This window comes from Cryptotermes secundus, unplaced genomic scaffold (assembly GCF_002891405.2).
Source record: "Cryptotermes secundus unplaced genomic scaffold, Csec_1.0 scaffold1564, whole genome shotgun sequence".
NCBI classification, from domain to species: Eukaryota; Metazoa; Arthropoda; class Insecta; order Blattodea; family Kalotermitidae; genus Cryptotermes; species Cryptotermes secundus.
The window spans coordinates 523,908-536,596 of NW_019772127.1; the positions used below are offsets into that span (position 1 = coordinate 523,908).

The window sequence follows — 12,689 nt, forward strand, 5'->3', positions numbered from 1 at the left end:
TTTGATGTTACGTACATTATTAACATTACAGAATCCACATATTCCTGCCAGTTTTAATATGTATTTTGTAATCAACAAGTGTGTAACACCGGTCAAAGTTTGACACTTCTCTGGCCATTATCTCCGTAACCGTTCAACTTTGGACATAGGTGTTTTGGGTTATATCGGCATACTTTAACATAAGGAACACCCTCCCGAAGTTTGGTCCATTCCTCCTGGGACACCCTGTATTTACGTGACATAAAGTTCAGAAACTTTTGTATTGAGAGTGCAGAAGGGTGTGTACTTTACCAGGATATACCTTCAACATAAGTGTAATGGTGCTGGGGTTTCTTTGCTTCTTCCAAAATAAAACGCTTGTTAATTTCCATTGTCAGGACTCGAAAAATGAAATCCAAATTGGGGAGAAATGTAAATCTGAGGAAACGTTAAATCATTAAAATTTTAACATTGTTTTATGGGCATTTGGCCCCGACAAAAATAAAAGAGTGTATAAAATCAAGAAGAACAAAAGAATCTGAGAGTATAAGATTAATGTTTTGCTCTAAATATATTTGTTGCCTCCCAAATTGGATCATGACTTTCTAAATTGATGAAACAAATAAAATGTGATGACATTGAGACTATTTTATAATTACAGGAAACAGACCTGTTGGAGGGAGCAATTTCACAACTTATTTCCAACATCCCTGCACCAAGTGAAAGTCAATGCAGAGAAGACGAGAAGTGTCCTGAGATATCTGATATCCAGTATGTGAAGGCTGTGCGGTATTCAAAGGCTCTTCCTCCAGCAACAGTGCAAGCAGCAAAAGTGGGCCTTGACCCACTTATATCAGCATCTCGTGCGAGGCCTGTCTCACCTATGAGGCCACTTACTGTTACCATCCCTGAAGCACCTTCAAAGATACCACCAGACTCTGACTGGTCTGCAGTGAAACGTGAATCTGTTATAACATCCTTAGGCTCTTCTGTGAAGACAGAGTCTGTACCTCCACCCCCCCAGCAATTGCCACCACAAAGACATGAGACGGTACTGGTTAGTGCACAGATGAATCCACCTCGGAGTGTGACAGACTGCACAACAGGGTTGAGGGCACGAGTAAATCCTGTGCTGAAGCGGACCAGCGAAATTGCAGACTGTGATGCGCAGAATAGTTCTAAGCGTCAGCATGTAAGCTATTCTCGGCGAAGGGAAAGACGGCCCACAGAACCTCCAGCCCAACTCCAGCTCAAAAGCTCTTCATTAGAAGAACCTAGAAGGACACCTGATGAACAGCTTCGACTTCTCATGATGCGAGAGTCTTCATATACAAGTGCTCCTGCCAATTCTCCCTTACACGGCATTGCAAGGGATTGCTCAGAACTCAGTGCTCTTAGTCCCTTGTCTCCCGCACTTGGTGGTGATTTTGTTGCTCCTGATTTCCAGCCCTCACCCGGAAACTTCACTGTAAAAATTAATCAGACTGTTGTTCATAGCCCAAACCCCAGTTCCCCTGTTGCTCCCATGATGTATGTACCGCTCAATATAACAGCTGGAAACCCCAGTCCAGGTCCACAGTCCCCCGCTCACAGCAGCAATAGTATGCTGGAGTTCACCCCAGCACATCTTTTGAATAGTGCCCACTCACCTTCTTCCCAACTCCCCACACAAGTGGCTTCATTTAGTGTAGGTGTAGGATATGGAAGTCTTTTGGACAGCTTTGGTCCTCCAGAGTTACCTTCACCCCCTCAGTATACCTCCATCAACAGCTGTGGTGTAGGGCGGAGCAGTGTTATGGCGGGAGGGGAGATGAGCAGCATGCTCAGTCCTGGTGATTCTTTTTCGTCACTGGGAACACTGGACACCGACCTGGCTGAACTGCTGGCGGGTAACACCAGCATGTTACTTCCTCCTACAGGTTTGTAAGGCTTCCACTAGGAAAAGTGAACTGGAGTGATCTAAATTCTCACTGCAACTTCTTTATTAAGGAAATGTAGTTCTTAACTAAGCTTGAGAGCAAGTGTAGTGTGGTGGGCTGGAATTTTTGTATTCTTTCTCTAAGTTCTACCAGGCAGGGCTCCAGAAGTACAACATAAATCTACAGAGCTTTCAAACGAAGAAATATAGCAACACAGTAAATATGACAGATGTTTTGGTTGTGATCATTGTGTAACCAATATGAGAATATGTCAGTAAATGTATTGTGATTGAAGGCACTGCCCGTTCAGATCTTTTTGACTTAATGTCTGAATTTTGTATTCTTACAGTGATGTATATGATTCAACAGCAAGTTTTCATAGTCAGATTGTTATTAAGAGAAACATAAAAAATGACTTTGCAGACTAATTTTAATTTGTAAATACCTGTAAGAATGAGCTGTCACAAAGCTCTGTATATCAGAGTCTGTCACAAAACGGTGAACCTTGGGTTTAGTTAAGTACTATAATCATCCAGAGAAGAGAAGGTGATGTAAGTATCTTTGCTTGTCTGCATGTAGTTTGAAAGCTGAAAGTGTCTGCAGGATTTGTGGATGACTGTGGATCATTGTCATTGGTACACTGAAGGTTGGTTTGTTCCTAATGAACACTAGAATGGTCAAGGTCAACGAGTTGTAACCACAGCTTGCTTTATGTTCTTGTCCTAGAGGTTTGTAGAAGGTACTATGTCGCTGTGGATGCCCATTCCAATGTCCTGTCCCTTTAATTTTTTTCTCAGATATGTACAATAATAATGTCACATGTTTTCAGAAGTTTAGTCTGTCACATATACAGGTACGCTTTGTTATATGGGAGTTCAAAGAATGTGGCTTAAGTTTATTGCAGTCAACTAACTTAGACCAATTTCAGTTATTACGAGGGAGAGTCAGTAAATAGGTAACAAATGGATATAAACCATAAAACATGTGATATTTGAACCTGGAAAAGGCATTTTCTTGACATATCCTCCAGGAACACTGATACACCTGTCCTGTCTCTTTACCAGTGTGTTGAAACTTGCAGCACAGAACTTTTTGACTGTTGTCTCAGCCATTTCCTCGCCTTTGTTTCAACATCTTCGTCATCAGAAAAACATTTGCCATCAAGATGGTATTTTAGTGCACCAATGAAATGGAAGTCAGTAGGAGCCAAGTCTGGCCTCTAAGGTTCAAAATGTTCCCACTGTAGTTCTTGAATTCTCTCCTGGGTTGCTCAGGCTGGATGTGGTCTGGCATTGTCATGATGAAGAAGTACCCCTCTTGACATTTTCTGCAAATTGCGTTCCAAAGCTTCAACAAAACTTTACAGTATGATGCAGAATTCACATTTTCACCATGCTTCTGAAACTGGGCTAACAGTACTCCCAGAGAATCCCAAAACATGGTAAGCATAACCTTCCAAGCTGTTGGCATAAGCTTAAACTTTTTGCTTGAAGGTGAACTGGGATGTTTCCATTGGATTGAAGCACACATTGATTTGGGTTGGTAGTGATGCACCCATAATTCACCCTGAGTAATAATTCTGTTAAGCATATCTTCTCCTTCATCTGCATACTGTAAGAGATCTAAGGACAGACCCATTAGGTTCATTTTTTCTTGATTCTTCCTTCAGTTCTATGGGCACCCACGATGTGCACGTTTGTGAAACTTCAAACAATCATGCATTATGGCTGTATGCTAAACCATGGGAACATCCTAGTGCAGCTGCTACCATGTCTCTTGTTATCCTCCTATCAGCTTGAATGAATTCTTCCACCTGATGCATAGCTGCTTCTGTCGCAATGTCAACAGGGCATCATTGCAGCTTTTGAACGTCATTGAGGGAATTTTTTGATCCAGTTATGTAACTCTTTACGCAACAGACACTTCACACCATAAACAGGCATTATCCCTTGCATTGAGTCCTTTTGCCCACAAAGAAACGCACAGCAGAACACTATTCCTCAGTAGCAATTTGCCATTTCGACCACTGAAACTAGCCCCCGAACATGTGCAGGCACATCTGCTACTTAGATTATCATGAAGCTGGACTGTGCTACTACACAGTAATACACATAGAGAACTTATTACATCCTTTACAGCTGTTTTACTTCCATTTGTCACCTATTTACTGACTCCTTCATAGCAAATTACTTGCTGGCCGATAGAGAGAGAGTTGGGAGAAAGGGGTGTAGATTATTGTGTGGATTTATTGAGGAATGTGAGATGAGATGGGAAAATTGTGTTTGATTTATGTGATTTCTGCCTTTTTTCTTGGAGCACAACTATTTTGTGCATTGAGGAATATCTATGACTTCACCTGTATTTTTGAAGATCCATGAACTAGTTTCTGTAACACAAAATTGGGATAGGGACCAACAACTGGGACTGTGTTTCAGAGCATGTGTACATTGTCTTTATGTAAAAGAAAGTCATGTGAGACACCCAAATTGCATCATATCATTGTTAAAGTGGGAGCTTTTGTAATGTGTAATACACCAGTGTGAATATTGTGTTTACTTCGTCTGTTGAAACGATCAGTGAAGAAGATACTTGTAAAATAACATAGAAGCTAAGATAGGGCCAGAATAGTTTTCTGTTCTTCATAAGTTCCAAACAAGATTTCTCATACTGAACTAAGAAAGATAAAAATATGAGAGAAGTATCTTTACAGGTACCATATGTACAGTGAAAGAATAGAGTAAGTAGATCATTGGCAGTTCTGCTGAAATGCCATTGTTAGGTAGATAATATGAAACAGTATTTTATATAGGTGTACCTTCTATCAGGATTTTATTTCTGAAGACACTCACGTAGTTAGACTAGACAGGTAGAAGCAGAGAAGTTTTATGTGAGCTGATGAACTTCATATATCCTCTGCTTTCGTAAGAAATTCTATAAAAATCCAGAAGTTCTGAGAAGAGCTTATTACAGCTGCTTTTCATAAAATACTGCAGTTTGTATGGGAGGTCTGGCAGTAGCTGTAAACTGATAGTTATTCAATTTAGTAGTCCTTTTGTTACTGTCTCCATCACAGTACAGAAATAATGTTATTGTTTTCTTTTCATAATCATAATATTTTTGTAATATATGATATGTACTCATATCTTACATGGTAACTTCCTTCTAAAAGAAGTTATTGAAGGAAAGATAGAGGGGCGGATAGAAGTGACCAGAAGACGAGGAAGAAGACGTAAGAAGATGCTGGGTGACCTTGGGGACAAAAGAGGATATTTTCATTGAAGGAGAAAGCTTTAGATCACATCAAGTGGAGGAACTGTTTTGGAAGAGACTGTGGACCTGTCGTCTTGACAGATGAATGAATGAATGATATGTACAAAGGCTCAGAACAGTAAAATTGCAATAACAATAGAATGACCATGAAACTGGGATCACATGAAGCAGATTCACATTGTACTACACCTTTTGATAATGTGTTCTCTTTGACAAGATTTTGTTGATAAGTGGTGTGGGTGATTTGATTCTTGACCCAGAGACCAGGTGCCTAGGGTGAGGGTTTTCATTGTTTTCTCCACTCCCTTCAGGCAATTGGTGTGATGCACCTGAAATGATCCCATCCTTCCCAGTTCACCATCCATGACATCCTTCCATTTGTCACTGTGCAGTTTAAGGTAGAAACTGGTGCGGGGGGGGGGGGACATTTTCCTATACTGTAGGAGAGGGAAGTGTAGACTTTCATCTTCATTATATAAAGATAAGTGGAATTCATAGTGAAAGTTACTTATCCTTCCTAACAGGTCAGCTGTTCGACGATGCAGGGTTAATATCAGAGCAACCATCAGTCAGCGAACAACTTCCTCTGGTTGAGCAGCGGCTGGTGCAGACTCACCGTGAGCTTGGTACCAATCTGCAGCTGCAGAGACGAAACATCAACCTGATTGAGGAAGATATGAATCAGTATCCACTTAACATCGCCAGCGAAGTGCTGAGACCCCAGATCTCGCAAATCAAGGTAAAGCCAAGGTCAAGCCAACCTGCTGTAAACTTCTTCTTTGTGTGCTGTAATGTACTAATTTGTATATAGTAATCACAAACGCCCACATGTTTTATATATGATTTAAAATATTGTTGTGTGTTAACAGTGCTGTTGTGATAAACACATGCACAGCAAAAGAAATGAATTTAAATAAGCAGTGGAGACATAACTTATACATGATTGTAACTTATCTGTGATTATCTTTGTCAATAATATAATGAATATCAATGGCTGATGATAATTCTGAAATTTGTAGAAACTTGATACCTGTATTAGGTAGGTCCCCTGTCCCCATGTCATGGTGTGTCCTCAAGTTGTGGATGGAGGAGATGGCCTCCAAACATGGAGGGTAGCTGCGAATATATTGAATAAGAAGTTGCCGACAGCTGGCAAGGGGTGGTCCTCCACTTTGGCGATTTGGAATGGGGTTAACAACTCCTCATCGTAAAAATTTATTTGTTACAAAATATCACAAAGTGTCTCAGACTTGGGACATATTCTTTAGATAAATGACCTAAATTAAGGTTTTAATGTTTTAAGGTTGAAATTGCTATTGTAAAGTTGAAAAGATATAAATTCCCAGGTAGTGATCATATTCCGGAAGAACTGATTCAAGCAGGGGATGAAATATTATGGTATGAGATCCATAAGGTCATTAATTCTAGTTGGAATAAGGAAGAATTGCCTAATCAGTGGAAAGAGTCTGTTATTGTACCAGTTCACAAGAAGGGTGATAAAACTGACTGCAGTAATTATCGGGGGATATCACTGCTATCAACTTCATACAAAATTTTATCCAATATTCTTCTCTTGAGGTTAAATCCATGCATAAGTGAAATTATTTGGGATCATTATTGTGGGTTTCAGCATAACAGATTAACAACTGACCAAGTCTTTTGCGTTCATCAGATATTGGATAAAAAAATCGGAGTACAATGAGACAGTACATCAGCTATTCCTAGACTTCAAGAAAGCCTATGATTCAGTTAGGTGGGAAGTATTGTACAATATTCTCATAGAGTTTGTATTACCCATGAAACTAGTTAGGCTGATTAGAATGTGTTCAGAAGAAACGCATAGTAAAGTCTGTATAGGTAAATATTTGTCTGATAATTTTCCTGTCCAGAATGGTCTAAAACAAGGAGATGCTTTATCACCACCGCCTTTTAACTTTGTTGTAGAATATGCCATTAGGAAGGTCCAGGAATCCAGGTGGTACTGAAATTAAATACGACACATCAGATGTTGGTCTATGCTGATGATGTGAATCTACTTGGTGATACCACAGATGCCATAAAAAAATGCAGGACCTTTAATTGATGCTAGTAAGGAGGTTGGTCTAAAAGTAAACGCAGTGTAACATGTTTTGCCACTGAAGACACCGTTCAGATTGTTAATTGGTTTATTTAACAACCTACAAGTCTCGGCTACAATTAATTACAACAGTGTTATGGGTTTACACACTTTACAAACCCTACACACAAATCTGTCCACTCTGACCTCAGTAGTCTACACGTATTCACAGTACAATATTGTAATGGCCGGTGTCATCACCAGGATGCATGGCAAAACCATCACATAAAGATAGCTAACAGATACTTTGAAAATGCAGCACATTTCAAGTATTTGGGAATGACAGTAAAAAATCAGAATTCAATTCGGGAGGAAATTAAGAGGATATTGAATTTGGGTAATGCGTGCTACCATTCAGTGCAGAAGCTTTTGTCTTCTTGTCTGCTGTTTAAAAATGTAAAAATTGGGCTATACAAAACTATAATTTTGTGCTTGGTTCTGTTTGTTTTGTGAAACTCGGTCTCCAACGTTAAAGGAGGAACAGAGACTGAAGGTGTTTGAGAACAGAGTGCTGAGGAAAATATTTGGACCAAAGAGAGATGAAGTGACCGGAGGTTGGAAAAAAGAACTGCATAATGAGGAACTTCATAACTTGCATTCCTCTCAAAGTATAATTAGAATGATCAAGTCAAGGAAGATGCTAGGAGCAATGCATGTAGCACAGATGGGGAATTTTCATACAGGATATTGGTTGCAGAGCAAGAAGGAAGGAGACCACTAGGAAGACCAAGATGTGGGTCAGTGGATAATATTAAAATGGATATTAGAGAGATAGGAGGGGTGGTGTGGGCTGGATTGATCTGGTTCAGGATAGGGACCAGTGGAGAGCTCTGATGAACATTACTGAAGCTTCAGATTCCATAAAATGCTGGGAAGTTCTTGAGTAGCTGTAGAACTAGTGGCTTTTCAAGAAATGCTGAGCTCCGTGAAGTTAGTTATTTAGTCAGTCAGTCAGTTTAGAATCTTGATGCACACCAGGATGGAGTAATGCTGTGCTGGTCCTCAGCATGGTAGTAGCATTGATAAAGATGTGGTAGAATGTTACTCAGCTTTTCCTATGTATGAAAGGTAATTGAATTGGCACACTTAAAATGTCATTCTGTTTTTGAAGGCTCAGCAAAAGAAGCAGGAACAGGAACTGATGACATTGCAGCAGGATCACCACAACATGCACTGCAACAACAAGAAACTCACTGTGTGTAGGATGAACCAGGATGTTGGTGTGTAGACGGGATGGCTTTGCAAGATAACCAAAGTGTATTGTTAATGGCATTGTCCATTGAGGTGCTTGTTACCAAGTGAAAATAATGTGGCAACGTTGTGGGTTTGACACATGACTGAGCTGCATGCCGTAACTCAGGCAGCCAAGCTCAGGTTTGAATTGTAATGTGAGATTGCAACTCTTTAATGGACAGTATGAAGTTGAAGATATTTGTTTGTAAATTATACCATATTTCAAGAAGACAAGTATCTACATATAGCACATTTTATGAAAAAGCTAGCTGCAACTCTTTAAATGTACTCTACCAAGAAAGTAGGCCATTAAATGCTGGCTCTATGTTAATGTGATTCATATGTATATATGTTTTTTTTGTCCCTGTCATAGTTTAGATACTACAAAAAAGCGGAATAAATCCTGAGACTAAGTCCTCCCTTCAGACATAATTGAAATGATGTTAGTAATGAAATATTAATAGTCCATTTAAATAATCCATAGATAATAACTACATAGAAGGTTTAATCAACAAATAATTCTAGGTGTAAAGCCAGTGGGTTCTGTCTCTGTCAGTAGGGTATGGGATCAAGTTTGGTATAAATGTGACTTGGAGAGGATTTCCAAGTCAATCGTGAAGTATGAAAGCAGTGAAAAATATTAACATCAGACTCTGATAGGAGAAACCAAGGTCAGTTCTCTCAGAAATATTATTTATAATATGTTCACAGCAAGAAAGCAGAGTCATGCTTCTGTGAATCTGACACTAGTAAGTGGGTTCACAGGAAACTACTTTTTGCTGTACACCAGGTTTGAAAGCCTGTAGCTCGTTTATTTCTTGGTATATTTTAATGACTTGTGGTTCTATTGAAAAGTGACCTGTTAGCCATCATGTAAAATAAGAATTTATCTCAGTAAATTTATCCATGTTCTTCTCCTTTTCTGAGCATTATGGTATTTTTTTTACTGCTAGTGGGTTGGGACTAAGTCCCTTGTACTGCGGCCACTTCTGGCCTATTGTACCAGCTCCAGATGATAGGTGAGGGTGATTGTGGAGCAATTTGTGGAATGAAGATTGGCAGGGGAAACCGAAGTACTTGGAGAAAAACTGGCCCAGTGCCACTTTGTCCACCACAAATCCCACTGGACCAGACCCGAGATTGAACCTGGGCCGCCACGGTGGGAAGCCAGCAACTAACCGCTTGAGCTATGGCACGGCCCTGAGGATTATGGTAGGTAGGAGAAAAGGTTTCTCTACACAGGAGAGCATATTTCACAAAATATCAATATCTGGGACATTGCTAGACATATTGCAAGGTGGGCACTAAAGATTTGAACAAAATCTGCCTGATAAATAGCACATTTCATTATTGTTATTATAAAAAATATGCATTTCTGCGAAGTGACAAGGTTGTGCAAGCAGGTATTGAGCTTCTCAGGTGTGAATATGATATCCTCCTCTCTCTGCTGGCCACATTTGTTGCAAATTTTAAGTGGGAGCAACAGAAGTGTTCGATGTTTCTCAGTTACACAGCTATGAAAGCATCAAGCCTAACTTGGCAGTGTACTCTGTGGTAGAAACAAATCCATTTGGGTTTGCCCCTGAACTTTTTGTTGTATGAGACCCCCTCTATGTAGTCAGATTTCAAGGAAATATCAGTACAAGTCTCATTTTGTTGTATGATGTTGCTGGCAGCTGATTGAGGCTCATGCTTTGTTATGTTTAAATCTGGCTGCTTATATACTACAGTACCTGTATTGGCCCTACCTAGTCTGTATCATTTTGCTCCATAGTTCTTTCTTTCCCCCTGTCTGAAGCTTGTTTCTTATTAACTGCTCAGGCACACCCAGGCCATCACAGTGCATCTATATTCATAAGGGCACCGCAAATGTAACTCACTACTTGTCACCATATAACAATTCTGGAGAGTTTATTTCAGTACTTCACATAGTCAACACTTTTATACTTTTTTCTAAATTATGAAGTGCCTTCTGTTTTTCAGAAGATATCCAGTTTTATACTTTTTACTTTTACTAAAATGAGCAACATACAATCCCGTCACAACTAAAGAATTAAGATTTTTACTATTGTGAACTTGCAGTGCCCTTATAATGGTAGTTCCATCCAGAGTTCCAGAAATATTCTACCCACTCGACATGGGAAAGTTAACAGATACTGATGGCAAGTATATTTCTGTTCACAGTTTCAAAAACCAGAATTTAATAAACAGTTAATTTGGGGTTGTTCAGTACCCATTACAGAGTTCCAAGTTATGGAACACTTGGTCAGTGGAGAAGTTCACCATATTTTGTTTTGAGTGACTGAGCATTCTTCATCAGCTCAGGTTGTGTCATTTCTGTATTGTGGGATTATGGGCCACTGGATTTTATTAAGTAGCCAGGAGATTTAAATTGTATTTCTGGAGCCCTGGGCCATCGTGTTATTCTGCAAGAGAGATTGATGCAGCCTGCTTGGCTGTGTCCGTTTTTGTAAGCTGAATTGGAGTGCATGTGATTATTGAAGAAGATAACATCCTATTACATCAAAGTTTGGTTCATCCAAGCAAGAAGAGAATCATTATTTGTTAATTGTTTATGGTATGATACTCGACCCATTTGATATATCAACTTCATGTTCCAAGAATAGAGTTCAATTAGTGTCCAGTTTGTAATTGTACATAGTAATAACTGTTTTTTTAATTGTTGTTTCTTTCTGAGATGGCAACATTTTCTATAGGGCACTGTACATATTAAAACCTGCTCAAGATGGTGTTCATAGACTGATATGCATAAGACTGAACTTGATTATCATATTTAAAGTTTGTAGAAAGACATAGTGGGAGTATAATTTGATTTTGTTGCGTTGACACCATCTCGGAAATAATCCTGTGTCATCATGTGGTGTGATGTGACATACAGCATGCAAGATTTTTGCTTCGTGGAACTTGTCACAGAATTGTTCGGAATCATCGTCTTGGTGAAAAATGTAGATGCTGATGATACAAGCAAAGCAGAGATGTGAACCTTGAAAGAAAATGCTACATACTGACAGTGTGCATTCCAGCTGGAGAAGTTGGTTTTATGAGAAGTTATGTATGATAGGTTGAAGAACTGTTGCTGTGTTTGTTCAGAAACTCCCATCATGTTAATACTGTTAATGCTTATTAGTTATTATTATTATTATTATTATTATTATTATTATTATTATTGTTTTTTAAGCCTGAATTTTGATGTTGTCCACAGCTGTAATGTGTTTTAATTGTGGATCCAGTGCCATACTTGTGCATGGTTATCACATATTTCTTTAAGTTTGAATACTACATTTACTGTCACAGAGTGTTTCTTGCAGATGAGGCCTTATGTTGACAGCCAAGAGAACATTTAGTATGGTTATGGTAATAGTTTGACCTTATCCATTATTCACTCTAGGTCCCCTGGCAAGAGTCCCTTTTTCTTTTAAAAAATGAACTGTTACTATTGATCCCATATAATAATAATTATTCAAAAACCTTGCTAAGGCCTGTTTGTGGTTTCATGTTCTCATATCTTATGTAGTTCTATGTTTACCAGTGATGGAAATGATTGAGAATGCAAGAGCCTCTTTCTTTTAATTAAATGAGAAAGAGTATTTGTTTTTTTCTAAGGTTCACATGAAACATGTTGATGCTGAAGTAATGACGCAAAGTTTTATTTGGGAAGTACCCAGTTTGAATCTATCGAAGGTTACTGGTTATCTTAACAGGTTTTTTGTGGTTTTTCCCCAGTCACTCAACACAAATAATAAGACAATATCTTGACACAGGTTACAACCACCTCCTACCAAATCCTTATTCCTACCATTCATAATTATTTTCCTGACTCATTTGACATTATTCAACATCAGCAGTTTTCACTAAATAATCCATGAAACTAAAGTTTGCATATTTCATTAATATTTGCTGTGAATCTTACAGATGTCTCTCACTACATAGTGGATACAGTTCCTGCATTGTGGTTTAGGAGGTACTTATTTCATGCTCCAGTAGGAGGCAGGTTGTCTGACTGAAACGTTTCATCTCTTCCTTTCTTAACTTTCCAATTGCCATACATGCATTTCTGTGCCAGTCTGAATGATATGTGTAATTCAGTAATTAAGCAATAATTAAACTCTGCCCAGTTATTCAAAGGTAATGGGGGGATGTTGTTTTTTTTT

At 38.9% G+C, this 12,689-nt stretch overlaps 1 protein-coding gene across 3 annotated transcripts in view; it reads left to right on the forward strand.

The window, feature by feature from the left end:
• LOC111875210 (neuronal PAS domain-containing protein 2) overlaps window positions 1-9,524 on the forward strand; it is a 459,290-nt gene extending 449,766 nt beyond the window's left edge. For all 3 annotated transcript variants that reach the window (XM_023871270.2, XM_023871271.2, XM_023871272.2), the window contains 3 exons: window positions 641-1,898; window positions 5,693-5,907; window positions 8,396-9,524. In XM_023871270.2, the coding sequence (XP_023727038.1) occupies window positions 641-1,898; window positions 5,693-5,907; window positions 8,396-8,512 (1,590 nt within the window). In that variant the 3' untranslated portion in view covers window positions 8,513-9,524. The remainder of the gene's footprint in view (window positions 1-640; window positions 1,899-5,692; window positions 5,908-8,395) is intronic.
• Window positions 9,525-12,689: the final 3,165 nt, after the last annotated feature.